The following is a 24358-nucleotide window of genomic DNA, read 5'->3' on the forward strand; positions in this document are numbered from 1 at the left end:
GAGTCAGACATGACTGAGCTACTAACACTTTCAGCTTTTCACTGCCTCATTAAGGAGATCCCCCCTCCCCGCCCCTCTGATTTTCACTAAATACCTTATCGTCTGGTACAGAGGAGGCACTGATGGATGGATGGATGGATGGATGGATGGGTGAAGCAATAATAGATGGTTGGGTGGTTGGATGGATGAGTGGGTGGCCAAAAATATATTTGCAAAACAAATATAAGCTGTAATTCTTTTTTGTATTGTTTTAAAGACACTTATGAGACTTCCCTGGTGGCATAGATGGTAAAGAATCCGCCTGCAATGTGGGAGACCCAAGTTTGATCCCTTGGTGGGGAAGATCCCCTGGAGAAGAGAATGGCTACCCACTCCAGTATTCTTGCCTGGAGAATCCCATGAACAGAGGAGCCTGGTGGGCTACAGTCCATTGGGTTGCAAAGAGTCGGACACAACTTAGTGACTAAACAACCAAACCTCTGTAGGCCGCTCAGCAAGAGCTTTGTGCATTAGGGAAGCCCCCTGACCTGATGAAGCCTCAGCATGCTGATCTGAATGGGGAATCAAAAGACTCACTTTTTGTTGTTATAAAACAGCCTATGGGAACATGCTCAGTGCCTTGCTTGGTGTGTGGGAGGTTCTAATACTTTTGTGTATCTCGTAAGTTCGACAGAGTTAGAAACAGCGGTGATGAGCACGGATGAGGTGGAACCAGGACTACAGCTCTGCTCAGAAGGGAGCCCTGAATGGGACGTTCACAGCCCCTCACAACTTGACCCTTGTCTGCCAAGGAAGATGGGCTTGTTCCAGACAAGTTTGGGCATAGATAGGAATCTACACGACGAAGTGACTTAGCATGCATAAGAAATATAAAGAAAAGATGTATGTAATCGCACCTGAAGCCTCCAGATCATATTCTGGAATCATTTTTTCCCATAAAAGTATAAAAAACTCTTGTCTTTCCTATTCAAAATGTAAAGACAGGCAAGCCTGCTGCAGGGGAGTCAGGCAAGAGGTTGATTAGCAAATATAACTGCATTTCTCTGACATTCTTCTGGAGCCTCAATTTGGAAGTGTAAAACTCTCTGATGAATAATCACTAGTTAATGAGTTAATCAATCACATGAAGAAAGGCGCTGACATTTAGGCAGACAGAAATCATGGTGGTGAGGTGAGAGCAGCCAGGGCAGAGACCTAGGTGGGGGTCTTGTTGCTCACCTGACATTCTCGTAGCGATGGATGTAGATCCGGTGGAATTGATGCTGTAGGTGCTCATCTTCCACGTTGGTCATGTCATTGATCATCTCCAGGACGACAAAACGAGGAAGCACAGACAGCACAAGTCGCTCCTAGGACAAACCAACACAAGGGTGAGAACTAAAGTATTGCTGCTGTATCAGTAAACAAAGGACATTAGAGCTATCAAGCCATGAGATTACAGCTGCCTTGATGGTGAGCCCTGAGGGAACTCAGGATGGAGACCAAGGCACTGCCCACTGCCAAGCCCATCTAGCAGTCAAGTGGCTGCAGCAACCCTGGACCACGCACCCTGAGGAAACTCACGATGAGGAAACACATGATACTGGCCCCAGAGAGCGGAGCTGCATATCAAAAGCATGATTTCAATGAGCCCACATGCTTGTATCTTCCCTTACATAGAAAAGCGCCAAATTCCTTAAAGAGAGATGTTTGATTTTCTTTTGTTAACTGTAATCCTTTGATGTTCCAACTACCCGGTCTCTTGTTGCAAAAACTCTTATATATCCTGGCTTTTCTCAGCATATCTGAGATGCTGTGTTCCAGGCTTGAAATCCTCAGAAAGTCTGCTGAATAAAACATGACTGTTAGGGGAGTGGGTAAATTTCCTCAGTTCTGTCTCATCACAACAAAAATTTGAAGCGACGGACTTAAAACCCTTGGCATGTCACAGCTCTTGGACAGTGTTACAGCTCCGTGTTATAGCTCAGTTTTATTTAGAAAATAAAAGGAAAATACATCCTCGAGGCATGAGGGAATGCTGACCCAAAAGACGCGAAGAGAAGAGAGAAAGAGAGACAGAGAGAGTGCGTGTGTGTGGGCGCCCGCGCGTGGGAGAGAGAGAGACCCCCGGCCCTTTGGCTCCTCTTTTTAGCTTTTTTTCTTCCCCCTGGGCCTGCCCTATGTAAATTGGGCTAGCCAGGAGTGCTGTTTTTTCTACCTGAGGTCCTCACTCTGGTCCTTGGACCTTCCTTTGTTCTATTTTCGCAGTCTTTTCCCTTCCTTGTCTTTTAGCCACCGCCATTCTGGACTCCTTTTTCCTATTCTAACTACCTAACAATAACTATCAACTTTTAGGTTGTGCAATTTTTTTTCCAGTCAACCAGGGACAGTCTTCTTAGACTGACCACTGGGTCTCAGAAGGGTGGATGGAGCGTGTAGAAGTCATGGGGCTCTTGGCTGAACTTCTTGAGGAACTGTTGATTTTCTACCATTTTAGGAACATGACAAATGTCTGCTGAGTACTTGTTATTTTCTGGGCACCGTGCTGAGTGTTTGTAGATGGCGGTGAACCAAATGGATGAGAGCCCTACTGCTGTGGAGCTTACAGTCTAAAAGGGGATACAGACATTGAATACAACACACCCAAACATGCCCACACACGTTTATGTATAACAAATGCCAAGAAGAACAGGTCATGATCAGAGATTATGATGGTTGATGACATGGTCCAAATTGGGGGTTAGGAATGACCTTCCTGAGGAACTGATACATAAATGAATTTTTGAAAGTTTGGAATGAGCCAGCCTTGTGTAGTGTAAGAAGAGAGCCCCAGGAAGAGGAAACAGCGAGTGCAAATGTCCTGAGGAAATGGAGAGCAATAGTGTGGCTGCAGAGTGGTAAGAGAGGAGTGGGGTGATAAGCAGTGAGGTTGGAGGTATAGGTAAATGTGTTAGGCCTGCCTAAGATGTTAGCATTTAATTCCAACTAAAACCAGAAGCCACTGCATGATCCTAAGCAGAGGAGTGACTTAAGCTGATTGATATTTTAAAAGAACATTCTTGGCTGTGGTTTGGAGAATGAATTGTGAGAAAGGGCTAAGGGTGCAGGCAGGGAGACCAGGTGAGAGGTGATGGGGGGATACGGTCTATAGGACTGGCAACCGGGGGATGGCAGGAGAGAAAGAAGGTGTAACCATGGTGATAGCTAGGTTTTTGAGTTTGGTTAATGGGGTGGATGTGCTACATTCACTGAAACGGGGAACACGGGAAAGGAATCAGGCTCAGAAGACATCAACGCTTCATCCAGAGGAAAGGAAACCAGACGCATACAGCCTGAAAGTAGGAACCCAACACTTGTCAGAAAAATATTCTTCCATGTGATCAACATGGTAGATAAAAACAAAATAACCTATTAACTAGCAACATGAACTAAATCCTAAAAAGATCTTGTGCTGTGGGAACTAAGCAAGAATCTGCTTCTTTCTTTTTCTATAATTTGCTCTAGTATGGAAATGAGTTTAAGATAGATACATTTTATTATTATTCTTAATTTTCAGAATTTAAGTATAGTTGATTGACAATGCTAATTGTGCATTAATTTCTGCTGTACAGCAAAATGATTCAGTTACACACACATACACATATGTATACATTCTTTGTAAATATTCTTTTCCATTATGGTTTATCATAGGATATTGAATATAGTTCTCTGTCCAAACAGTAGGACCTGGTTGTTTATCCATTCTACATATAACAGCTTACATCTGCTGAAACCAACCACCCACTCCATGCCTCCTCCAACCCCTTCCCCTAAGACAAGTGCATTTTAATCATCATAGTTTCTCATATCTTCATAGATATTTATGGATCCTAAGCATTTTCACCATTCATTCTTTCGTTTGTTCCTCACAAAACCCTGCAAAGAAGCAGGCACAAATAATTAGCTTCACATGACCGATAGACTGAATCAAATCAAATCGTTTGCATGATCTGAACAGTTACCATGTGTCAATGCCAGGACTCAATCCCTTACCACGTTTTTCCCGGATGGAATTCTTGGTGAGATGGGAAAAGCCCCAAGTTCTGAGTCTCACTGGAGTTCAGATCCTGCCTCCATCTCTCAATAGTAAGGTAGCATTAAGTGAACTACATCCTTTCTCTGAGACTTAGTTCCCTGATTTGGCAAATGGTAATAGTATCACCTACTTAACAAGGTTGCAATGAAAATTCAATGACATAAAATACGTGCGGGTCCTGGAGTTAATTCCCTACTGCTTCCTCTTTGCTCTATTTAACCCTGCTCTCATGTGAAGGGCTTTATCAATGAAGTGTCCATAGAGCTTTACATGATGAGGTTTTTCCTCTTGGGAAAGCTGTCCCATTGTGAGGCTGAGAAGCCTGCTTTCTGCAAATGCCCCTGCCTGATGTCCATTTCATGCTTATTACGCTGTCTGTTAATGTCCAGGTACTTGTGATCCAGTTCAGGTAATTGCTGCTGGATGGGAGTTGGTCCTCATCATGGCTTTGAGGGGCACTCGGAGCCTCAAAACTGTAGGTACTAAAGAAATATTTCCTAAACAAATGAGTGAACAGAGAGATGGCAGAGACTGTGTTCAGCTCCTGACTGCATCTCCTTCCATGGCTATCACAGTCCCTGGTACAGGATAATTAATTATTAAATAGATTCTTTAAGTAGCAGTGCACATTCAGTCTTCAAGTATGACACAGATGCTTTATGGGAGACTTTTATTTTTTTATTTTTAGAAAACATTTTAATTTCAATGTGACCCCAGATGACTAAAAAAATGGGATAATTTAAACTTATTACAAATTATCATACACAGAGCTTTTTCTGACCAAACCATTTCATGTTCTTTTCTGACTATTAGTTCTGGGACAGTGGTGAACAGAACAACAGATATTATTTAGGAGGTAGATGCACCTTGTTTGCAAACAGAAATAGATTTTTTGTCTGTTTGCTTTGTTTTACAATTCCAGAAACACAAGAATTTAACATTAAATATCTTTTAATAATCAAAAGGGAATAACCATAATATTGTCCCCATTAATTCTGAAGATATATTTCATAAAATTCAACATCTTTATGGGAGATTTTCAATATAAAATTTTAATAGCAAAATTCTCCAGCACTCAGGTTTCCCAGCCTCTGGCTAGTCCAGCTACTGCCAACTGCCCCAGCTCCCCACCGTGTAAGGCATTTTCTTCCAGACAATGGGAAATTGCCTGGAGTCTGCTTATAAAAGTCCATTTTCAACACTTTCGCTTCCCTCAGATTTGGAGAAACAGCATTCAAATCCCCTGAAAACACAGTCTGAAAGAAAATGGGAAAGTTTGCCCCTTAACACAATTCCCTTACTGAGGCAGAATATCAGATTTTCTGGCTTTGGAGATCAGATGTACAAGACTCTCCTGCAGCCAGACTGTGGCCCAGGGTAGCCTTTGTACCCACATTCTGCAAGTCTTTCTCTCCCTAAGTTCTTTTTCATTTGCATGAAAAGGGACCCTGGGTTGATTCAAGGACCTCAGTGGCTCCTGCCTGGACTTGCCTCTCCTCTAACTGGCTCTATTCACATCAACAAAATGGCTTCAAGGGCATCTATTGCCACAGTGCACCCTGAGGGGGAAGTCTAGGTGAAAACAATGAGGGAGTCAGCATCCCAATTTTATGCAAATGCTTGTCCTGGAGAAGAGAAACAGAGCTGGGCAGTCCTCTGAGGCAGGCAGTACTTCTGAGCTTGCACGCGCCCATGCTTCTGAATGGCTTTGGGAAGAACTCACCATTCAGACCCTTGCAAACCGGAGACCTCCCATTACTCTCTGTACCACAGGCCAAGCAAGGTCAACTGCAGTATAGGTCCAGGCTCTGGCGAGAGGCTTATCCTGGGGTTATAGATAATATCCTTTAAAAAAAATGTTTATTTGGTTGCACTGTGTCTTAGCTGCAGCACGTGGGATCTTTAGCGGCAGCAGGCAAACTCCTAGTCGAGGTGTGTGAACTCCTAGTTGCAGCGTGAGGGATCCAACTCCCTGACAAGGATTGAACCCAGGGACTCTACATTGGGAGCTTGGAGTCCCAGCCACTGGCCCACCAGGGAAGTCCCCCAATAATATCTCATTTTAAAGTGATCGCTCATTGTGTAGCAAGTCAGGTGCTTTGCATTCAGTATCTAATCAAAATCTCACATTAACCATGCATGCATGCTAAGCTGCTTCAGTTGTGTCCAACTCTTTTTGACCCCATGTACCATAGACCATCAGGCTCCTCCGTCCATGGGATTCTCTAGGCAAGAAGAGTGGAGTGGGTTGCCATGCCCTCCTTCAGGGGATTCTTCCTGACCCAGGAATCGAACTCATGTCTCTTACATCTCTTGCATTGGTAGGTGGGTCCTTTACCACCTGGGTAGCCCATAGTAGTGTGAAATGGAGTATTTCCTGCCTTATCAGTAAACAAGGATGTGACAGCCATCAGGGATTTCCGGCCTCCAGATGTGAATTTTTGAGCCCAGAGAGCACCCAAAAGGGAGAATGATGCCTGTGATCCAGTTTCTTCGTCCTCCCTACAGTGAATGAGGACCTAGGGTTGTAAAAAAACCAAGAAGCAGGATGCTGGCCCCAGACAGCTGAGATGCATATGAAAGAAATGATTTCAGTGAGCCCAGACACTTGCGTTTTTCCATACATAAAAGAGCACTGAATTCCTTAATTTGAGATACCTGGTTTTCCTTAATTAACAATAACCTTTTGATGTTCAGACTACCTGCCTTTTGCTGCAAACTTCTATCTAACCTGACTCCTCCCCACCACCTCCTCGCAACAGTTCTCTCAGGGTCACTTGAGATGCCGTCTCCTGGGCTTGAGGTCCTGAGAATTCCCACCAAATACAAAATAACTCTCAATTTCCAGGTTGTGACTATTTTTTAGTTGACAGTAGATTACTATTTTCATTGCATTTTATTGATATAAATATAAGATGTTGAGATTTAAAGAATTTAAGCCAAATGAAGCAGTTCAGAGTTACACACTTGGTAAGTGCATAGTGAAGATTCAAGCCCATTTCTTTTTCCTTTGAAACTTAGATTATAATTCATCCACTTATTCTCATGTCAAGGAGTAGGTGCTATGTGACAGGTGCAGGGCTGGGCATGGAGAATAGGCAGTAGACAAAACCAGACATGGTACTTGCCTTTGCAGAGGTTAGGTAATGAATGGTAAATAAAAACATGGAGTAAGAATACGGGATGCTGTTTATATAAAAATGGAACTGAACACTTTGGAAAGACTTGGTAATACTGCGTAGTTATAACACAGCGCCCAAACTAGACGTCAGCAAGCCAGCCATACACATTTGTAGGAAAAATGATAAAAATCCAGAAATCACTCTGATAATTTTGAGAGTACTTTTAAATATGTGGCTCCATTTTAAAGAGCTAGAAATTTTGACTGATGCACTAGTAGCTGTGGTCTCTGTTAGAAACAATAGACCTCTGCTTGAAAAATACCTTGGCCTTATTTTAAGAGACCAGATAATTAACTTATTATTCTATGTTTAAATTACAAATAAAATATTTAAATTGAATTCCCATAAGCTCCCATTTCAACCTACTTTTTCAATTTACCAAGCAGTCTCCCATCCAGATGACTTCAGCTAAAAGGATTTTGCAATTCTGATTTGGGTGTCTGTCACCCTCCCTAAGGACTCCCCAGGTGGCACTAGTGGTCAAGCACCCTCCTGCCAATGCAGGAAATGTTCGATCCCTGGGTCGGGAAGATCCCCTGGAGAAGGACACAGCAACTCACTCCAATATTCTTGTCTGGAGAATTCCATGGACAGAGGAGCCTGGCAGGCTACAGTCCATAGGTTTGCAAAGAGTGGGACATAACTGAAGAGACTTAGCACAGCACAGCACAGCACCCTCCCTAAACTGGGAAGCATTTGAGAGCAAAAAGGATGTTTTTTTCCACCTCCAGAAACCAACACAGGCTTAATGAGGAAGTGGCTATATTATCTGATTCATTTGGTGATAAAGAGACAGATATCCTAGTTGACACAGCTAAAGCAAAATCAGGCTTTATCATAACTATACTGGTGTCTTAAGGAATCTAGGGGCAAAACCTGGACTTTGGAAACAAAAAGAACCAGAGACCCATAATGACTCTTTCCCTAAAACTTGGGTCTCTTCTTCTCCTGAAGGTCAGCTTCATCCTCCTCTCTGACTTCTCAGCCACTGGGAGCTCTTGGTCCTTATCCTTTGGCCATTTTTGAGAAAATTCTTGCAGAGTTCAAGATCAATATGTCTGCTCAGGGGCTCTGCTTGGGTCAAACATCTAGCTCATGCTCATGGTTCTGGATCAGGATAAAGATTATAGTGTTAATGGGGTGATCATTATAACAGGGGAACTCCCTGGTGGTCCAGTGGTTAGGGCTCTGCGCTTTCACTGCTGAGGGCCCAGGTTCAATCCCCGGTCAGGGAACTACGATCCCACGAGCTGTGCAGAGCAACCAAAAAATAAATAAATAAAATAATTAAATTAAGGTTGTTCTGCTTTTTATTATCACCATTCATTGGCAGTTTTAAACAATGTCAGCCATAAAATACCCCTGTTCACCCCCAAGACGATTGCTTAGCAGAGAACTTGGCATATAGGACACCTGTAGATCCGTCCATGATGTGGCAATGCACACTTTTGTCACCCATCTCACCCTGACCGAGGCTCAGCACATCCATGGTAACCTTTAGCTGAGGGTCTAGTCTGATGTATCAACCACTCTAACATGATGAAATAAAAAGGAAGGCACTTTCTTTTGCCCTTTGGGAATGCAATGATAAACCAAAGGCAATATGACACTCGGGGAGCTGCTGTGTTCTCCTAAAGGAATTTAGTCAAATGTGAAGAATAAAGAACACATTTGTAAGTCCAGAAGACATTAGGCACTAAACCTACTGCTAAGTAGCCTCTCTTGAAAACCTCTCTTTTAAGCACTTCTTAAAGCTTGAGGATTTCAAAGTCTTTTCAGAGAGTGCTAAAAGGCTCTTTCCCACAAAGTTCAGTACTTTTCTCAGACGCAGGTAACATGACTAAGCATTATGCTATTTTCAATAAAAAGATGTTGATATGTAGGTCAGAAATCACAATCGGAAGAACTAAATTTTTTTTTGGCATGCACTCACTAATTTTCTGATCTTGGACAAGTTACTTAATGTCTCTGAATCTGAGTTTTCAGGTGTAAAGTGAAAGGAAGTGTTAGTCACTCAGTTGTGTCCAACTCTTTGTGATCCTATGTACTGTAGCCCACTAGGCTGTTCTGTCTATGGAAGGTTCTCGGCCAGAATACTGGAGTGGGTTGCCATTCTCCTCTCCCAGGGGTCGAACCCAGGACTCCTGCACTGCAGATCCTTTACCATCTGAGCCATCAGATGGAAGTAAGTACTAAAGCAGGTATAAAAGCAGTACTAAATCTCATTCTGCCTTCTTCACAAAGAAGCTTTATTGAGGATGAGACATTCCAGCTGAATATTACAGTGTCTTAAACAAACAAGCAAAAAAAAAGAGCTTGACAGATAGAGCAAAACATTCAGGCAATGGGCAAAGATGTGGAGAAGAGATGGAAGATGGCAAGCTTGTGGAAAGTTCACCAGTGTGGTAGGTTCTTGGTGAAGAGGCACTGGTCAGAACTGAGACTTGAGAATTCCACTGGAAACAGCTTGGGATGGCCCTTGAATGCCAGAACAATTGGGAGAGTAGCAATGACATATATAAGCATCACTGACTCAATGGACATGAATTTGAGCAAACTCCCAGAGACTGTGGAAGACAGAGGAAAGTCCATGGGGTCGCCAAGAGTCAGACTGCACAACAACAAGATAGATAGCTAGTAGAAATCTGCTGTATAATCAGACACCTCACCTTGGGGCTCTGTGATGACTTAGAAGGGAAGGATGAGGAGGATGTGAGAGAGGTTCAAGAGGGAGGGGTATATGTATACATATAGCTGATTCACCTTGCTGTACAGCAGAAACTAACACAATATTGAAAAATAATTATACTCCAATTAAAAAAAAAATTAATCTGATCTTTAGCCCATAGGGGAATAGAGAGCAGTAAGTGACTTTTAAAACTGGGAGTTACAGTCAAAAAAGTAAAAAGGCCACAAACCTCCTTTTCTGAATTAGAGACTGAAAAGTTAGTATCTACATTTTCCCAAATCCTGCAATTCTGGATCTGATTTGGGTTTTGACAATTTGATGCTTTTCTACAAGACTTAGAATTTGGAGGTTAGACAGAAGCTATTTTTCATCTACTTCTGTTTTTCTGTTTCTGGCAATCATGATTATGGAGATAATAGGATTTGAAATAGCATCTACTCACAAGATTTGTGGCTGTTTGAAAGGTGGCCAGTGTCGATATTTTTGCCAAGGGGGCACTGAAAAGGTGGTACTGCTCTGGAACTAAGAGCTGTGGCAACAGGGGTTCCTTAATCCTCGCTCTTAACAGCATGTGAGAAGCTAGTCCCCAAGGTTTAGAAAAGAAACATCCATGTCCCAAGAGAGGATTTAACCCACCTCCAAGGCCAAGGGGTAAGAAAAGCCCTCTTGTTTAACCGTGGCAGGAAGGCATTTTATAATTTTATCGACACTCAAAAATCCTTTCTAAAATTCATCAGGGGACTTCTCTGGTGGACCAGTGGTTAGGAATTCACCTTCCAATGCAGGAGATGTGGGTTTGATCCCTAGTCGGGGAGCTAAGATGCCACATGCCAAAAAACTACAATGTAAAACAGAAACAATATTGTAACAGATTCAATAAAGACTTTTAAAAAAAAGGTCCATATTTTAACAAAAATAAAATTCATCAGGACTTTAGAAATTAGATACGCCTTGTCCTGGAAGTCCTCTTGACTATATATTTGCAAATGACACACACCACATGTCACTCTGATATTCTATTACACACCAAAAGAGTGTGCCTATTTGCCTCTATTTGACTATTCAATTCAATTTCCTTCAATAAACAGGGTCATGCCTGAAGTGTTCCTAGGAGCTGAATAGACTCCAGCCCCAGAGAACGCACAGCGGTGGGGAATCCAGATACAGGAACACTTCATGGCTCATTTCAGTAAGCGCCATCAGAGAAGCAGGAACCTGGCCCTCTGGGGACACTAGGAGTGACCCAGAGGAGGGGTGGGACAGCAGGGTCTGGTGGTCCCTGTCCCTCAGTCACACCAGGACATTTATTTCAAATAAGTCTCTCAATAATTTTGTGAAGGGAGGTGGATTATGGCCAATTTAACAGATAGGAAAACCAAGGGAGCTATAGTCTTTGCCCAAGCTTATGCAGTTAATAAGGTGCAAAACTGGAACTTAAACCAAGTCTTTCTGAGTCTCAGCATCGATTAAGCCACCTGTGAACACAGTAGGAGTTGTCCGAGAAATAAATTTTCCAGTGAAATTCTAACACCGAAAAAGTCAGAAATCACAGAGGCTTGTCTTTGGAGCACACCGAGTGACATTTCCCTCGATTCTGATAAACTCCTTTTAGACCATGGTCACTTCAAAATATGTTACAATAACATGCTATCATAGGTGCTGAGAAGCAATGGTATAAAAGCTACCAAATGTTGCTTCAATTAACTGGCTACAGAAACATATACATTTTGGACAACTGCAAATCCTCGTGTGGAAAAGACTTTAAGTGGTATGGGGTGTTTTTTGGTTGTTTTTTGGGTTTTGTTTTCCAAGAATATTTGGACAGACGTGGCAGAGCGCATACATTTCCAAACTAGCATCTGTGTCCTTGGATGGCAACCACTTGGGTATTTGCAAAGTGAAGACTTCAGTCTTGAAGGTGCAGTGGGGAGAGAATTATCCATCAATTCCAAGTGGGCTGATCCAGGCTTGAGGGTCCTGAGACTCCAATAAGTTGAAGGGATCCTACTTAAGAAAGACATCACAAGGGCTTCCTTGGTGGCTCAGTGGTCAAGAAATGGTTTGCCAACGCAGGAGACACAGGTTCCATCCCTGTTCCAGGAAGATCCCACATACCTTGGAGAAACTAAGCCCATGCACCACAAATACTGAGCTTGTGCTTTAGAGCCTGGGAGCTACAGCTTCTAAACCCCTTGCACCCTAGAGCTCAAAATTCACAACAAGAGAAGTTACCGCAATGAGAAGCCACTACACCACAAATAGAGTAGCCCCCACTCACTGCAACTAGAGAAAAGTTTGTGCAGCAACAAAGATCCAGAACAGTCAAAAGTAAAATGAATAAAATTATTTTTTAAAAAAAATGGCTGACATTTACCCAATACATTAAAAAAAAGAAAAACATCACAAATCACAATTACAAATTTCAGAGGACCCCTGGTAGGGCCTTAGAATGGCCTTATAAGCGAGGATCCCTAAAGCTTAAACTTGATCATTGTCACCAAAAGTCTGCTTCTGAGCAGGCAAACCATCTTTCTTTATTATAAATGTTGGAAGATGCCAACACTTTGGAGCCTGCAGCTGCATGTGAACAAATAAAACACACTATTGCCTAGTTCAAGTATTAATATGCAGCTGTTTCCATAGATACCTGATTAAAACTATGCCACACATGTGTTTAAGAAGGTTATTTGAATACTGTCTCTGATGTAGTGAATTCTTAGTTTCTAATTCAATTGTCATGATTATGGTATCTTTTTAAGATTATTACAGATGTTTTATAACACTCATTCACTGAAATTTTAAAAACACTGAATTTGTGTTTTATCTTGATAGAGAGCAGAGCTTTTCATGTTTATTCAAGAATGTGAGTGCGTGCTCAGTTGCTCAGTTGCGTCCAACTCTGTGACCCTATGGACTGTTGCCCACCAGAATCCTCTGTCCATGGGATTCTCCAGGCAAGAATACTGGAGTAGGTTGCCATGCCCTCCACCAGGGTAACTACCCAACCCAGGAATCGAACCTGTGTCTCCTGAGTCTCCTGCATTGGCAGGTGGATCTTTTACCCCTGAGCCACCAGGGAAGCCTCTTATTCAAGAACATCATACTTTAATAGCAATTGGGACAGAAAGCTACTTTGGAGGTTGAAGGATGGATTAAAATTCAAATAAGGAGCCCCCTGCTGACATCATTATCAGGAGCTTGCATATCCTCTTCAATGACATTTTAAAAAATAATAAAAAAGAATAACTTACATCCGTAGTGTGTGTATAGTTAAAAATTACTTTCACGTGTACTTGCCCACTGAACAGTCAAAGGAATCCTGAAGGTAGAAGTTAGTAAAATGATTTTACCAGTGAAGAAATTGAGGCTAAGAGAATTTGTTCAAGGCTAGCTTATCTGTTAATGCACGGCATCAAGACACATATCCTCTTTCTGCTGTATCTCAAAAACCCATGACTGTCAAGGCCAGAGCTCCTAAAAAGGAACCAAATCAAAGGCTGGAGGATGTGACATGGCAGAGGCAGTATGGCTGGTGGCCCTTGAGCGTCCACACCTCCACAAACATAGAAACTGCTTGGGCCAGATGTGGGCACACAGTCTCTATAAGCCAGTCTTCAGACCCCATAAAACCAAGTGGTTAAAGAGTTGAATCATTTACTTTTCACTTTGATATTTAATTCTGAGCTCATGTCACTTTTCTGCTCCCAAGAAGAGCAATTATCAAACATTTCTCACTAACATTTGAAAAGCAGGAAATATCATAACCATCAGACTTGCCTGAAAAATACATGCAATACTCATTCATTCATTAGTTCTCCCTTTTATTATTTCTGTAGAGAAATATTGGCAGGCACCCCCTACAACATAAGGTGTAATTCAATTGTCTTTAGTTTTCTTAACTTCTCACACTCCAAACATCTCAGTTTCTCCCTATACTTATTTAAAATCAATTCAGTCTCTAGTAAACTGGGGACTTTATTTTCTGTGGAATGGATTAGTTCAATGATTAAAGCACGTGTCTAAGAAAGAGTAGCAATTATATCAACAACCTTACTACGAACAATAGATCTTACTGGGCACTTATGAAATGTCAAGCTCTGTACATGAATCATTTCATTTGATTCTCATGACTCACGAAGTAGAAACACTTCTTCCTGCCATTACACAGATGTGAAAGCTGAGGCACAGAAAGGTTATGTAGTTGTCCCAAGGGCACAGAACTAGTAAGTGGCAGTGCCTGGATGTGAACCTGGGCATATTGATGTAACTGGGTTTATCTTTTCCATGAGTGCAATGGATCACCTGGGGCTGACTTTCACGTCACAATCTTTTTCACACTTTGTATGATCTATTGTGGAGTATCATCCACTACCCATTCATGCATCTGACAAGCTGTTATTTAGCAAACATGCACTAAGGAATGAGTTAATGGCAGGCATTGTGCTCTGCATTGGGCAGAGCAGTGGATAAGCTTCACTTCTGCCTTTTCCATGCATGCAGTCTAGTTGACAGAGAGACCGAAAATGAATAAAATATTAATGACATTATGATAAAAGTCAGCACAGGGCACCACCTGTCACTTGCCTGTTTCAAAGCAATACCAGGATAGCAGATGAGAAAAATGAAATGCTTTGAGCTGCTGGAGAGTCAGTAGGTGTAAAGATGAAGTATTTACATCCTGGTGATTAACAGACAAACGATGAGTCTCCAGTTTGTGAGCTAAACCACACTCTTCTGGACAATGGGAATGAAGAAAGAAGAATTGATGGAGCGTAAGCTTCAACAGGAACACCCCCTGTGGGATGTGAAAACCTCTGCAGAATCTACCTCCCAACTGACTAGAGGGGAAGGGAAATTATTCTTCGATATTTGTCAACAATTTGCTATTTGGGGAAGGGGCCTCATGGGAAATGCTCCTTAATTCAATCAAAATTTTATTCATTTGATACAATGTTACTTTCTGAATGTCTAATACCAAGTAAGATATTATGGGGGGGGAATGAAATATGAGTTTTCCTGGATCAAGAAGCTTGTAATCCAGTATCAAGATGTAAAACATGTCATATAAGACAAGATGCAAAGTGCCAAACTTACCAAATTCCAGTGTATTCTGAAAAATTGTATCTAAAGATTTTACTTTTATTTCTGGCACCTAACTCAGGGCTTGGTCTACATTTCATAATGTACTAACTTGATTACTATTGTTAATACATTTGTTACCATTATGAAAATTCTGAAGAGGGTTCTGAAAAAAAAGTGATCCATGTGGAATTTTGATTGGATTTTAATAACCGAAGTCCTAAACAGTGAAAGGAAATCAGCCAAGTGTACCAAATAGCCCCTGGATCAAGCTGTGCCTGAACCCTAATGCTGGTTTGGGAGGAGTGCACACCTTGTAAAATAATCTTTTGCAGTTGTTATTGGTTTCTTGCACTCAGTGGGCAGGTTGGTATGAAGTTGGGTCTTTTGGAATAGTTAAGAGGAGAAAGGAGAGCATAAAAACTCCATGTGAGAAAAGCAAAGGGAAGTTCCCCCAAACCCTACACAACTCTTAGTCTTCCAGGAGTCCATCATGGGCACCAGGAGCTCTCATTGAGGTTTCATTGGAAACCTCCACTAGACACTTCTTTGAGTAGAATCACTATTTCTTTTCCCTACTTAATTCATTTGATACCCCCAAAGTGTCTCTCTTTATTCCCATTGATTACACCATAGTCTTGGTGAGACATTGGTACACCTACCCCTAGATATTCAGTAACATGAGGCAATGCATTCTCCTTACTGCCAAGGCCAAAATTAGTTGGAGAATCTCTAGTGAGGAAGAGAGGGCAAGAGAGCAAAGGCGGGACCTGGACTGATGCTGGGCTGAGATGGGGAGGATTGAATATGTTAGCTCTTAGCATCATTATTGCACAAAAGTGCATTATGGTTGAAGGGTTGGGTGGAGGAGAGAGACAAAGAACAGGGAAGCACTGGATAAGCCAGGTTGATGAATACAGACTTTTTCCTGACGATGAAGGAAAGCAAGTGAAGGGTTTTAAGCATGGGAATGATACCTTTAGGTTGGTCCTGCATGAGACATCCTCTGGAAAAGTCACCACACTGCTACTGTCCTCTACAGCTTTCTGGTGGTATAGCATCTGGTCATGTGCATAGGATTTGTATCCAGACAGACTGGGGTTCAAATCCCAGGTCAACCACTTATGAATACTAGGAACTTCTCCAAACCTTTGTATACTGGAGATCATTTTAGTACCTACTTCATTGGCAGGTAGTGAGTGTTTAGCACAGTGATGGATAATACACTGATTGTGAAGAGAGGTAGCATGTCCAGGAGACTTCACTAAACACATGGCATAATAGTTGGTATATGTGCTCTGGAGTAAGACTGTCTAGGTTGTAATACCAGCTCTGCAACTTATTAGATATTGTATGTGTGTGTGTGTGTGTGCTCGCAGTCACTCAGGTCACTCAGTCATGCTCAACTCTTTGCAACCCCACAGGGGACAAACCCCTGGGGGACTGTAGCCCCCCAGGCTCCTCTGTCCATGGATTCTCTAGGCAAGAATACTGGAGTGAGTTGTTATTCCCTTCTCCAGGGGATCTTCCCAACCTGGGGACTGAACCCACGTCTCCTGCAGCACACGGATTCTTTAACACTGAGCCACCTGGGAAGCCTGGCTATTATATATAACCTTTCTGTTTATTGGTTTCCTCATAGGTAAAATGGAAGTTAAAATACCACCCACCTCATAGAGTTGCTCTGCTATTATAATAAAGTAGTATATGTGAAGTGTATAGTATAACAATCAGCATATAGTAGATGCTACACATGGGCTGCGTGTGTGTGCGCTCAGTGGTGTCTGACTCTTTGCGACCCCATGGACTGTAGCTTTCGAGACCTCTCTGTCCGTGGGATTTTCCAGGCAAGAATGGAGTGGGCTGCCATTTCCTTCTCCAGGGATATATGGGCTAGTTATTGCCAAGTCTATCCTGGTAATGTGTTAGGTGAAGAGGTAAGAAATTAATTAGATATCATTCTAAAGGCAGTGGGAACTTCAGTTCTGAGGAGTGCTGCAAAAAATCACCGTGAAACCAGATGACTTAAAACAGCAGAAATTTCTTCTCTCATAGTTCTGCAGGTCAGGAGTCTACAATCAAGGTATAGGGAGGCTGCTTCCTTCTGGGGGCTCTTAGTGGGAAGGTGCCCACTCTTTCAGCTTCTGGTGGTTGCCAGCAGCCCTTGCTGTTCTGTGGCTAATAGATGGATTACTCTAATCTGTGCCTTTGTCTTCACATGGCATCTTCCCTGTATGTTTCTTCTCTCTGTCTATATTTCTGTGTATTCTCTCTTCTTATTATAAGAACACCAGTCACATGGAATTAAGGCTCATCCTGTCCTGTGCTTAGTTGCTCAGTTGTGTCTGACTCTTTGCTACCCTATGGACTGTAGCCCACCAGGCTCCTCTAACCATGTGGATTCTCCAGACAAGAATACTGGAGTGGGTTGCCATGCCCTCCTCCAGGGGATCTTCCCAACCCAGGAACTGAACCCAAGTCTCCTGAACTGCAGGCAGATTCTTTACCATCTAAGCCACCAGGGAAGCCCAAGAATACTGGAGTGAGAGGCCTATCCCTTCTCTAGGGGAACTTCCCAACCAGGGTCTCCTGCATTGCAGGCAGATGCTTTACCAGCTGAGATACCCAGGAAGGCCCACCCTAATGCAGTGTAAATTCATCTTTGATCACATTTGCAAAGGCCCTCCTCCCAAATAAGAAGGTCTTTAGTCCACCTCCCATGTCTGCCTCATCAGTTATGATGTATCTTTACCTAGAGGCAGTAGCATGCTTTTCCAAATTTGTTTATGTCGGCTGTATTTGCAATTGCTAAAACTGTAATTAAATATAGCACAAACAACAGAATATGAGTATAAAAAGAAAGCGAGCTTTTGTTTCTGTGAAAAGTTGAATGCTTCAGAATTCCTCAGTGCCCTTCTTAAAAATGCTTTTGAATTAGGTGTGGGCATGAAATTTGCAAAAGACTGAAATAAAGAAAATTTGAGAATGGTTCTGTCCTCAAGATTGCTCTAAAAGTATTTTTTAATTATTTGCCCTCTTTTATAGTCAATACATTTTGAGTGCAATTTGTATAAAATAGAGGGTATAGAATTCCTGTCAGTGGACATATACTCACATCCAGATGAAATAAACTATTTTAGGCATGGATCTTTATATATACATATATATATATATTTTATTTCTTTTCCCCTCATTTATTCTACTACTATTTTTGAAAAGTGCCTTTAACTATAACCAGGCTACAAAATCTTACCTTCCTTCCAGCATTGTACAATTAGGTTGTGTGAAGATTCCAATTCCAATTTTCTTTAGTCAAAATCCCGCCAACAGATTTATGAGATGAAAGGGCCCCACAGGGCTGTTGGTCTGCTCTTCAGCCTCTCCCAGCTAGTTCAGAGGTGTTGAGGGCAAGGACAGTGAGTGATTTCTTCTGTGTGAACTGCCTCTGGAAATGTTAATTGTATGCAGATGAGTGCAGGATGATGGCCTCTCTTTGAATCAGGGGAAGTATTTAAAATCAGAACCACACAGGGATGACAGAAGAATAGAAACAGCAAGAAGAAAAACTATAGATACTAGAACCGGAGTGTGCTCTGCTCAGAATAGGTCCAGGTGGTCCTGTAGGTTCAAGGACCAACTATTATGCCCAACTGCCATCTCTATTACTTGATTTCTTCACAGCAACCTTGAGATAACAGGGATTATCATTTTTGACAGATAAAGGATCCAACACTCAGAGTTTAAGTGGTGCCCCCAAGGTCACCCAGGAAAAGAGTTGGAAAATGTGAAATTGAAGTCACTCAGTGGTGTCTGACTCTTAGCGACCCCATGGACTGTAGCCTACCAGGCTCCCCCGTCCATGGGATTTTCCAGGCAAGAGTACTGGAGTTGGAATTAGCAATCAAATCCAGGTTTGTCTTTCTTCAAAGCTTTCACTCTTTTTGCTGTGTCAGAAGATGCAAACAATGTGCTAGAAAGATCGCGAAGAACTAGGCAGCCAGGTGGTTGCCAGAGGTGCAAGGGGGTAAATACAAGACCCTTGAGTGAAGTCAGCTGTTACAGGAGGGTCAAAGGTCATGAACACTGCGCTTCTGCTCACTGCACAACATCTTACTGACAGAGGCGATCACAGTGCTGACCCCAATACTGCGCAGAGTGGCAAGAACTCCTGTTAAATAAAAATATCTAAGTGCCAAGGAGAAAGAAGTAGTTCATGACTGCAAACAGTAAAGGAGGCTTTCTAAAGTGAAGACATCTCAGCATTGGTTTGAGGCGTTGGTGAGACTTTCACAAAAAGAGCCCTAACATTTGTAGAGTTCTTTACAGTTGAAATAATGCTTTTTCAGGCATTATGTTATTTGCCTCTGGGAAAACACCCTGTGGGTTAGAGTAGGCATTATCATTTCTAATTGAGAGATGAGGAAATTCATGCACATGGTATTCTCCAGGCAAGAATACTGGAATGGGTTGCCATGTCCTCCTCTGGGAGATCTTCGCGACTCAGGGACCGAACCTGCATCTCTTCTGTCTCCTGCAGGCGGATTCTTTACCACTAGCACCACCTGGGAAGCCCAGGATAGCACATGGGTGGCCGTAAATGTAACAACTGGAGAAGAGCATCAAGGGTTTTTCTGGGGCAGAATAAGAAGAGTCATGTAACTGGAGCAAAACAAACAAACAAAAACAAATATTCTGAGACTCCAGGTCTATTTTGATTCTTCCTTGCATGAATGAAAGAATGTCAAGGCTCTGCCTTAGTAGTTAGCAGTTCTGTCTACAGCTTCAAAAATACTCTCCTAGATCCCATTGGACACCAACATGCACCCAAACAACCAACTCAAAACTCAGTAAGAAACCCAAATTCTCACCCAATCTATAATCCAAACCATTCGCTTATACCAATATTACCTAAGAAAGATGTTTCAGTTAAACAGAATTGTTTTAATACAGCTAAAACATCTGCTGCATTTTATAATAACCTCCCTGCTGTTGCAACATATGGCAGTATCAGACTACTTTATTCCAGGGCCCTCAAAGCTCCTGAGACACCTCAAAATGCCGTATCATCATAAGTAGGTTTTGGCAACTCTCAAAGCTGAAAGAAAAACAATTAATTCATTTTAATATTTAAAATAAATATGGGCCATTTGGATCATTCGGGAAGAGAGAGGGGATTACAAAAACTATAATAATTAGAATCTAACTCCCCAAAGAGAGATTTCCTAAAATGTAGCTTCCAGATGGAAAATTCTGCAGCAGGTCTGAACAAGATATGTTCTCAGCCTGTCCCCGTCTCTTCTGAATTGGAAAAGAGTCCTCCTCCTACTTGCCCACCTGATGCGAAGAGCCGACTCATTGGAAAAGACCCCTGATGCTGGGAAAGATTGATGGCAGGAGGAGAAGGGAGTGGCCGAGGATGAGATGGTTGGATGGCATCATCGACTCAATAGGCATGAATTTGAGCAAACTCCAGGAGATAGTGGAGGACAGAGGAGACTGATGTCCTTTGGTCCTTGGGGTCTCAAAGAGTTGGACAAGACTTAGTGATTGAACAACAAAAACCTCTTCCTACCAAGTTTTTAATGGGGGTCACAACAAACACTGTCCCTTTACTTTTATACAGCAGAATTATGACAACATGACTCTTGTGTAGGTAGAAGTGAAGCCAGGAGCTGAAGTGAGAGTTCAGTATAACTCAGTGAAATAAACGTGAATCAGAAGATCTTGTATTCCAGCCTTCGTGCTGGATAAATATCAGACAATCAGACGAATGAGGACAGCTGCCTTTAATCAATCCTTACTGGCCATGGAAAGAAAGAAATGGAAACTTGTAAATGTTACAGAGTGTGACAAATTTAATGAGAGAGTTGACTTTAAGACATATTAGAAGCACAAGCAGAGCATTTCACCTCAACCTGGGGAGGTGAAAGCAAGCTTCATGGAAGGAGGGATGCTGGAACAGAATATTCAGGGTAGAGATGTTACACTGAAATTAGGGAAAGGAAGGTGGGCTTCCCGGGCTGAAAGAACCAAATGGTGTAGAGTAGGGAAACAGCTGTTCAGGGAGCTGATGGCCGTTTAGTTTCAGGTGTGAGGCGAGGAGGTGGAGAAGAATCCAAGGAGAGAGGAACAGGGTTAGATCCTGGAGGAACTGTGGGGCCATGCATGGGGGTCTGGGTTTTATCTTGGAGGGAATGCTACCACTGAAGGGTTTTCCTGCAGAGAAGGGTGACATCAGTGTCATTATCATTACAGCATTCTCTGTAATAGGCCTTGAGTGCATCCTCCGCCTTGGACTGAGAACTGTTCCTCCTTCATCTCACCACAATTCTGGAGAAAGGTAGAATCATTATGACCATCTTGAACCAGTGAAGTTGTTCAGTTGTGCCCGACTCTTTGCAATCCCATGGATTGTAACCTACCAGGATCATCCATCTATGGAATTTTCATCTTACATGGAAAGACCATCTTACACCCACAAAAATCAAGGTCTTTAGAGGAGGGGGGTTTGTCTGATTTCCCACAATCAGGAAACACAGGAAGTAGGATTGGAATCCAGATCTTCCAGACATTGACGACTATGCTTTTGATCCCTACAGTGTACTGGTCCTAAACTAGACCGGGCTTCAGGGATGGAGAACAGTTTAGAGAAAGAAGCTGGAGCCCAAGAGACCAGACAGGTAAGGGACGCTTAGTATCCTCCGTGTTTGTTACAACTCATGACAAAAATTGCTCAAAAAAAAAAAAAAAAGACAAAGTCCTTGTCACCCAGAAAACAGAGCCAATATGAGCTCAACTTCTTGAAACCAATCATCTAAAATAAAAATGTCAGCATTTGGGCCCATTCAGTCATTTCTTCCTGGTATTGTGCCAGCTACTATGGAAAGGAACAGTGGTGTTGCAAAGCTGAGAACCAACATCAAGGAACTTTGTTAAAAACCTAGTTTAGAAGAGACCTTGAGCAAACAGTTTTAGCATCTGCTGGTTTCTCCTGCCTGCTTGCTCTTGACCTTAAGAACAGTGGCTGCAACCTCGGGTTATCCAAGGAAAAAGCCCGATTTTCAGGACTCTGAGTCTCAAGGCTCAGAGCTCTTTCAAGTTCACCAAGATAGGAAGAAAGTAAGGAAACATTTCAAATTCTGGGCCATCTCATTTGAAAGCCTTGTCTTCTCTGCCCATCTACCATTGAGGAACTTCTCAGGGATAAAGGAAACCTGAGTGAGAGATCAATATCAGTGGAAAGAAACTTTAGCATTGAATGATTCAGAGCCAGTTAGCTTAGACACTACCATGCTGAGGGCGAGGGGTGGGGTGGGGTGAGGGGTGGAGGGTGGAGGGTGGGGGAGAAGGGGATGGTCAATATACCAGAAATACTTTATCAGAATTGTACACATAGGACTATAACAAACCCAGAGCATATTTTACTTAATCCTCAGAACAAATAACCTTCCACCAAAAGAGCCTCTTCTCATGCTTCATCATAAAATACTGAGGCTGACTTACAGTTTTCTATTGTTTCATATGCATCCTCTTATTGAAAGCAAACACAATGCTGAAGAGAAGATATTGCACCAAATAAGGATGAGGAACCTAAGACGAAGAGTTAAATGGTTAAGATGGCCAACTAGGAGGTGATATGGCCAAAGTATGAATTCTACGGGGCTCTCTTGGTCCCTTAGACATTAAAGAATCTGCCTGCAATGCAGGAGACCTGAGTTCCATCCTTGGATCTTCCTGATCATTCCCTTCGAGGGAATGGCTACCCACCCCAGTACTCTAGTGAACTTTTCACTGCATTTGATTTGTCACTTGTTCTCATCTTTGGGTATTATTTACTTCCTCCTATTATCAACTTAAGAAAAAATAAAGATTAGAGAGGATGGAGCAAGGTCTGTGCATCATGTCAGATTGTTACATCACAGTGACTCCAAGACAATGAACTTGAAGAATGGGAAAAGAAGAAAAGTCTTATGAGTACCATAAAGCAATTGTTTTCAGTGTCTCCAATATTTCATAAACATTAAATAAAAGACTGAGTTTCCCAGACAACTTATCCACAATTGCAGTTCTGGCTGTGATAGTGCATCAAGAACAGTTGATAAATTATTAATCTGCAGCACTGTCTGAATTGGCATAGATCCCATGGAAAGAGGGACGTGCCAGTCTGGCAACTGCTCTGTTTTACAGAGCAACATAACATATATGTGTATATAACCTGGGAGATATCGTGTTTATTGAACAAAGTGATTTCTTTTTTAAAGCTATTTTTCTAAATTATTTTACAGTGATGCTCAGGGCAACTACAATAAATCTGTCATGAGTTTCCATAGTTGTTTTAGGCATCAACTTAGAGTTGTCCTAATTCTAAATCCTATGAAATCCATGTAGGAGATGGAAATTCAATAATTTTTTCTGTGCCCCTGGCAATAACATATAGCACTGAGAGTTGCATTTTGTCAGGTTGCACCTTATTTGTCCGCCCCATCCATTATCAAACAGACCTGGCTTTGCTCACTTCAAAGATCCATGTTTTACTGATGATTTGATGAGATTTAGGTGAAAAAAACTGTTCCATTTTTGAAGCTATTTTCTTTATAATTTCCCAAACCATTATTGCACAAAGCTTCAAATAACCAGTATGTATCCACAGATGTAGCTTTTAAAAAAAAAGCCTTGTATGGTAGAACTAATATATCTATTGAGCCTAGGATTCCCAAGAGTATATAAACAGTTTGAGCATAAAATATGTTCATTCTATAACCAACTTTAACATATTCCTGTTATTTCTATTTGAATATTACTTTCAGAGGGAGAGATAGGCATTAATTTTTATATATGAATAAATTAAATAGGAGAAAATCTTTATTTTTTGAAAGTTAATTTTATCTTTGAGAAACATATCGTTTGAGGTCAAAGCTATTTTTTAAATCCTTATAACACCCACCTAAACAGTATGTCCAAGAAATTCCTTTATTTTAACCTCTTCCAACTAGAACTCATGGTCTCCACTTTGGACCAAGCTGCCTTCCCTATTGCATCCCCTATCTTGGGAGTAGTATCATGTTTCATAAAATTTATTGTGTTCAATGATCTCTTCGGAAAATCAGGATGAGGTATTAGGACCTACACATGTACAAGATTTTTCTCTGAGCTTCCTATAATTTGAATTGCTATGTAGTGAACATTTTATTTGAAATAACAAATTACAGTTTGAGAAAAGGAGAGTTAAAGATGAGAATACAAATGGTTTTCAGAAACCATGGCCTTGTCCACAAACACAGATGTCAGTGAAAAGTGTCAGGAAATCACTTTATATTTAGAATCATTTTATTTCTTATGGGGAACAATTGGGTG

At 41.8% G+C, this 24358-nt stretch overlaps 1 protein-coding gene and 1 non-coding gene across 2 annotated transcripts in view; one reads left to right on the top strand and one right to left on the bottom strand.

Moving 5' to 3' along the window:
• Positions 1 to 24358, bottom strand: part of ADCY8 (adenylate cyclase 8) — a 225441-nt gene that overhangs the window by 148082 nt on the left and 53001 nt on the right. Inside the window, exon 3 of the mRNA XM_081505325.1 lies at positions 1219 to 1349. Within this exon, the coding sequence (XP_081361451.1) occupies positions 1219 to 1349 (131 nt within the window). The remainder of the gene's footprint in view (positions 1 to 1218; positions 1350 to 24358) is intronic.
• On the top strand, positions 8399 to 8471 carry TRNAE-UUC (transfer RNA glutamic acid (anticodon UUC)). Its single transcript has one exon. It is a non-coding gene; the product is annotated as a tRNA-Glu (tRNA).

Source organism: Giraffa tippelskirchi, chromosome 6 (assembly GCF_054371585.1).
Source record: "Giraffa tippelskirchi isolate mGirTip1 chromosome 6, T2T-mGirTip1v1.2.pri, whole genome shotgun sequence".
NCBI classification, from domain to species: Eukaryota; Metazoa; Chordata; class Mammalia; order Artiodactyla; family Giraffidae; genus Giraffa; species Giraffa tippelskirchi.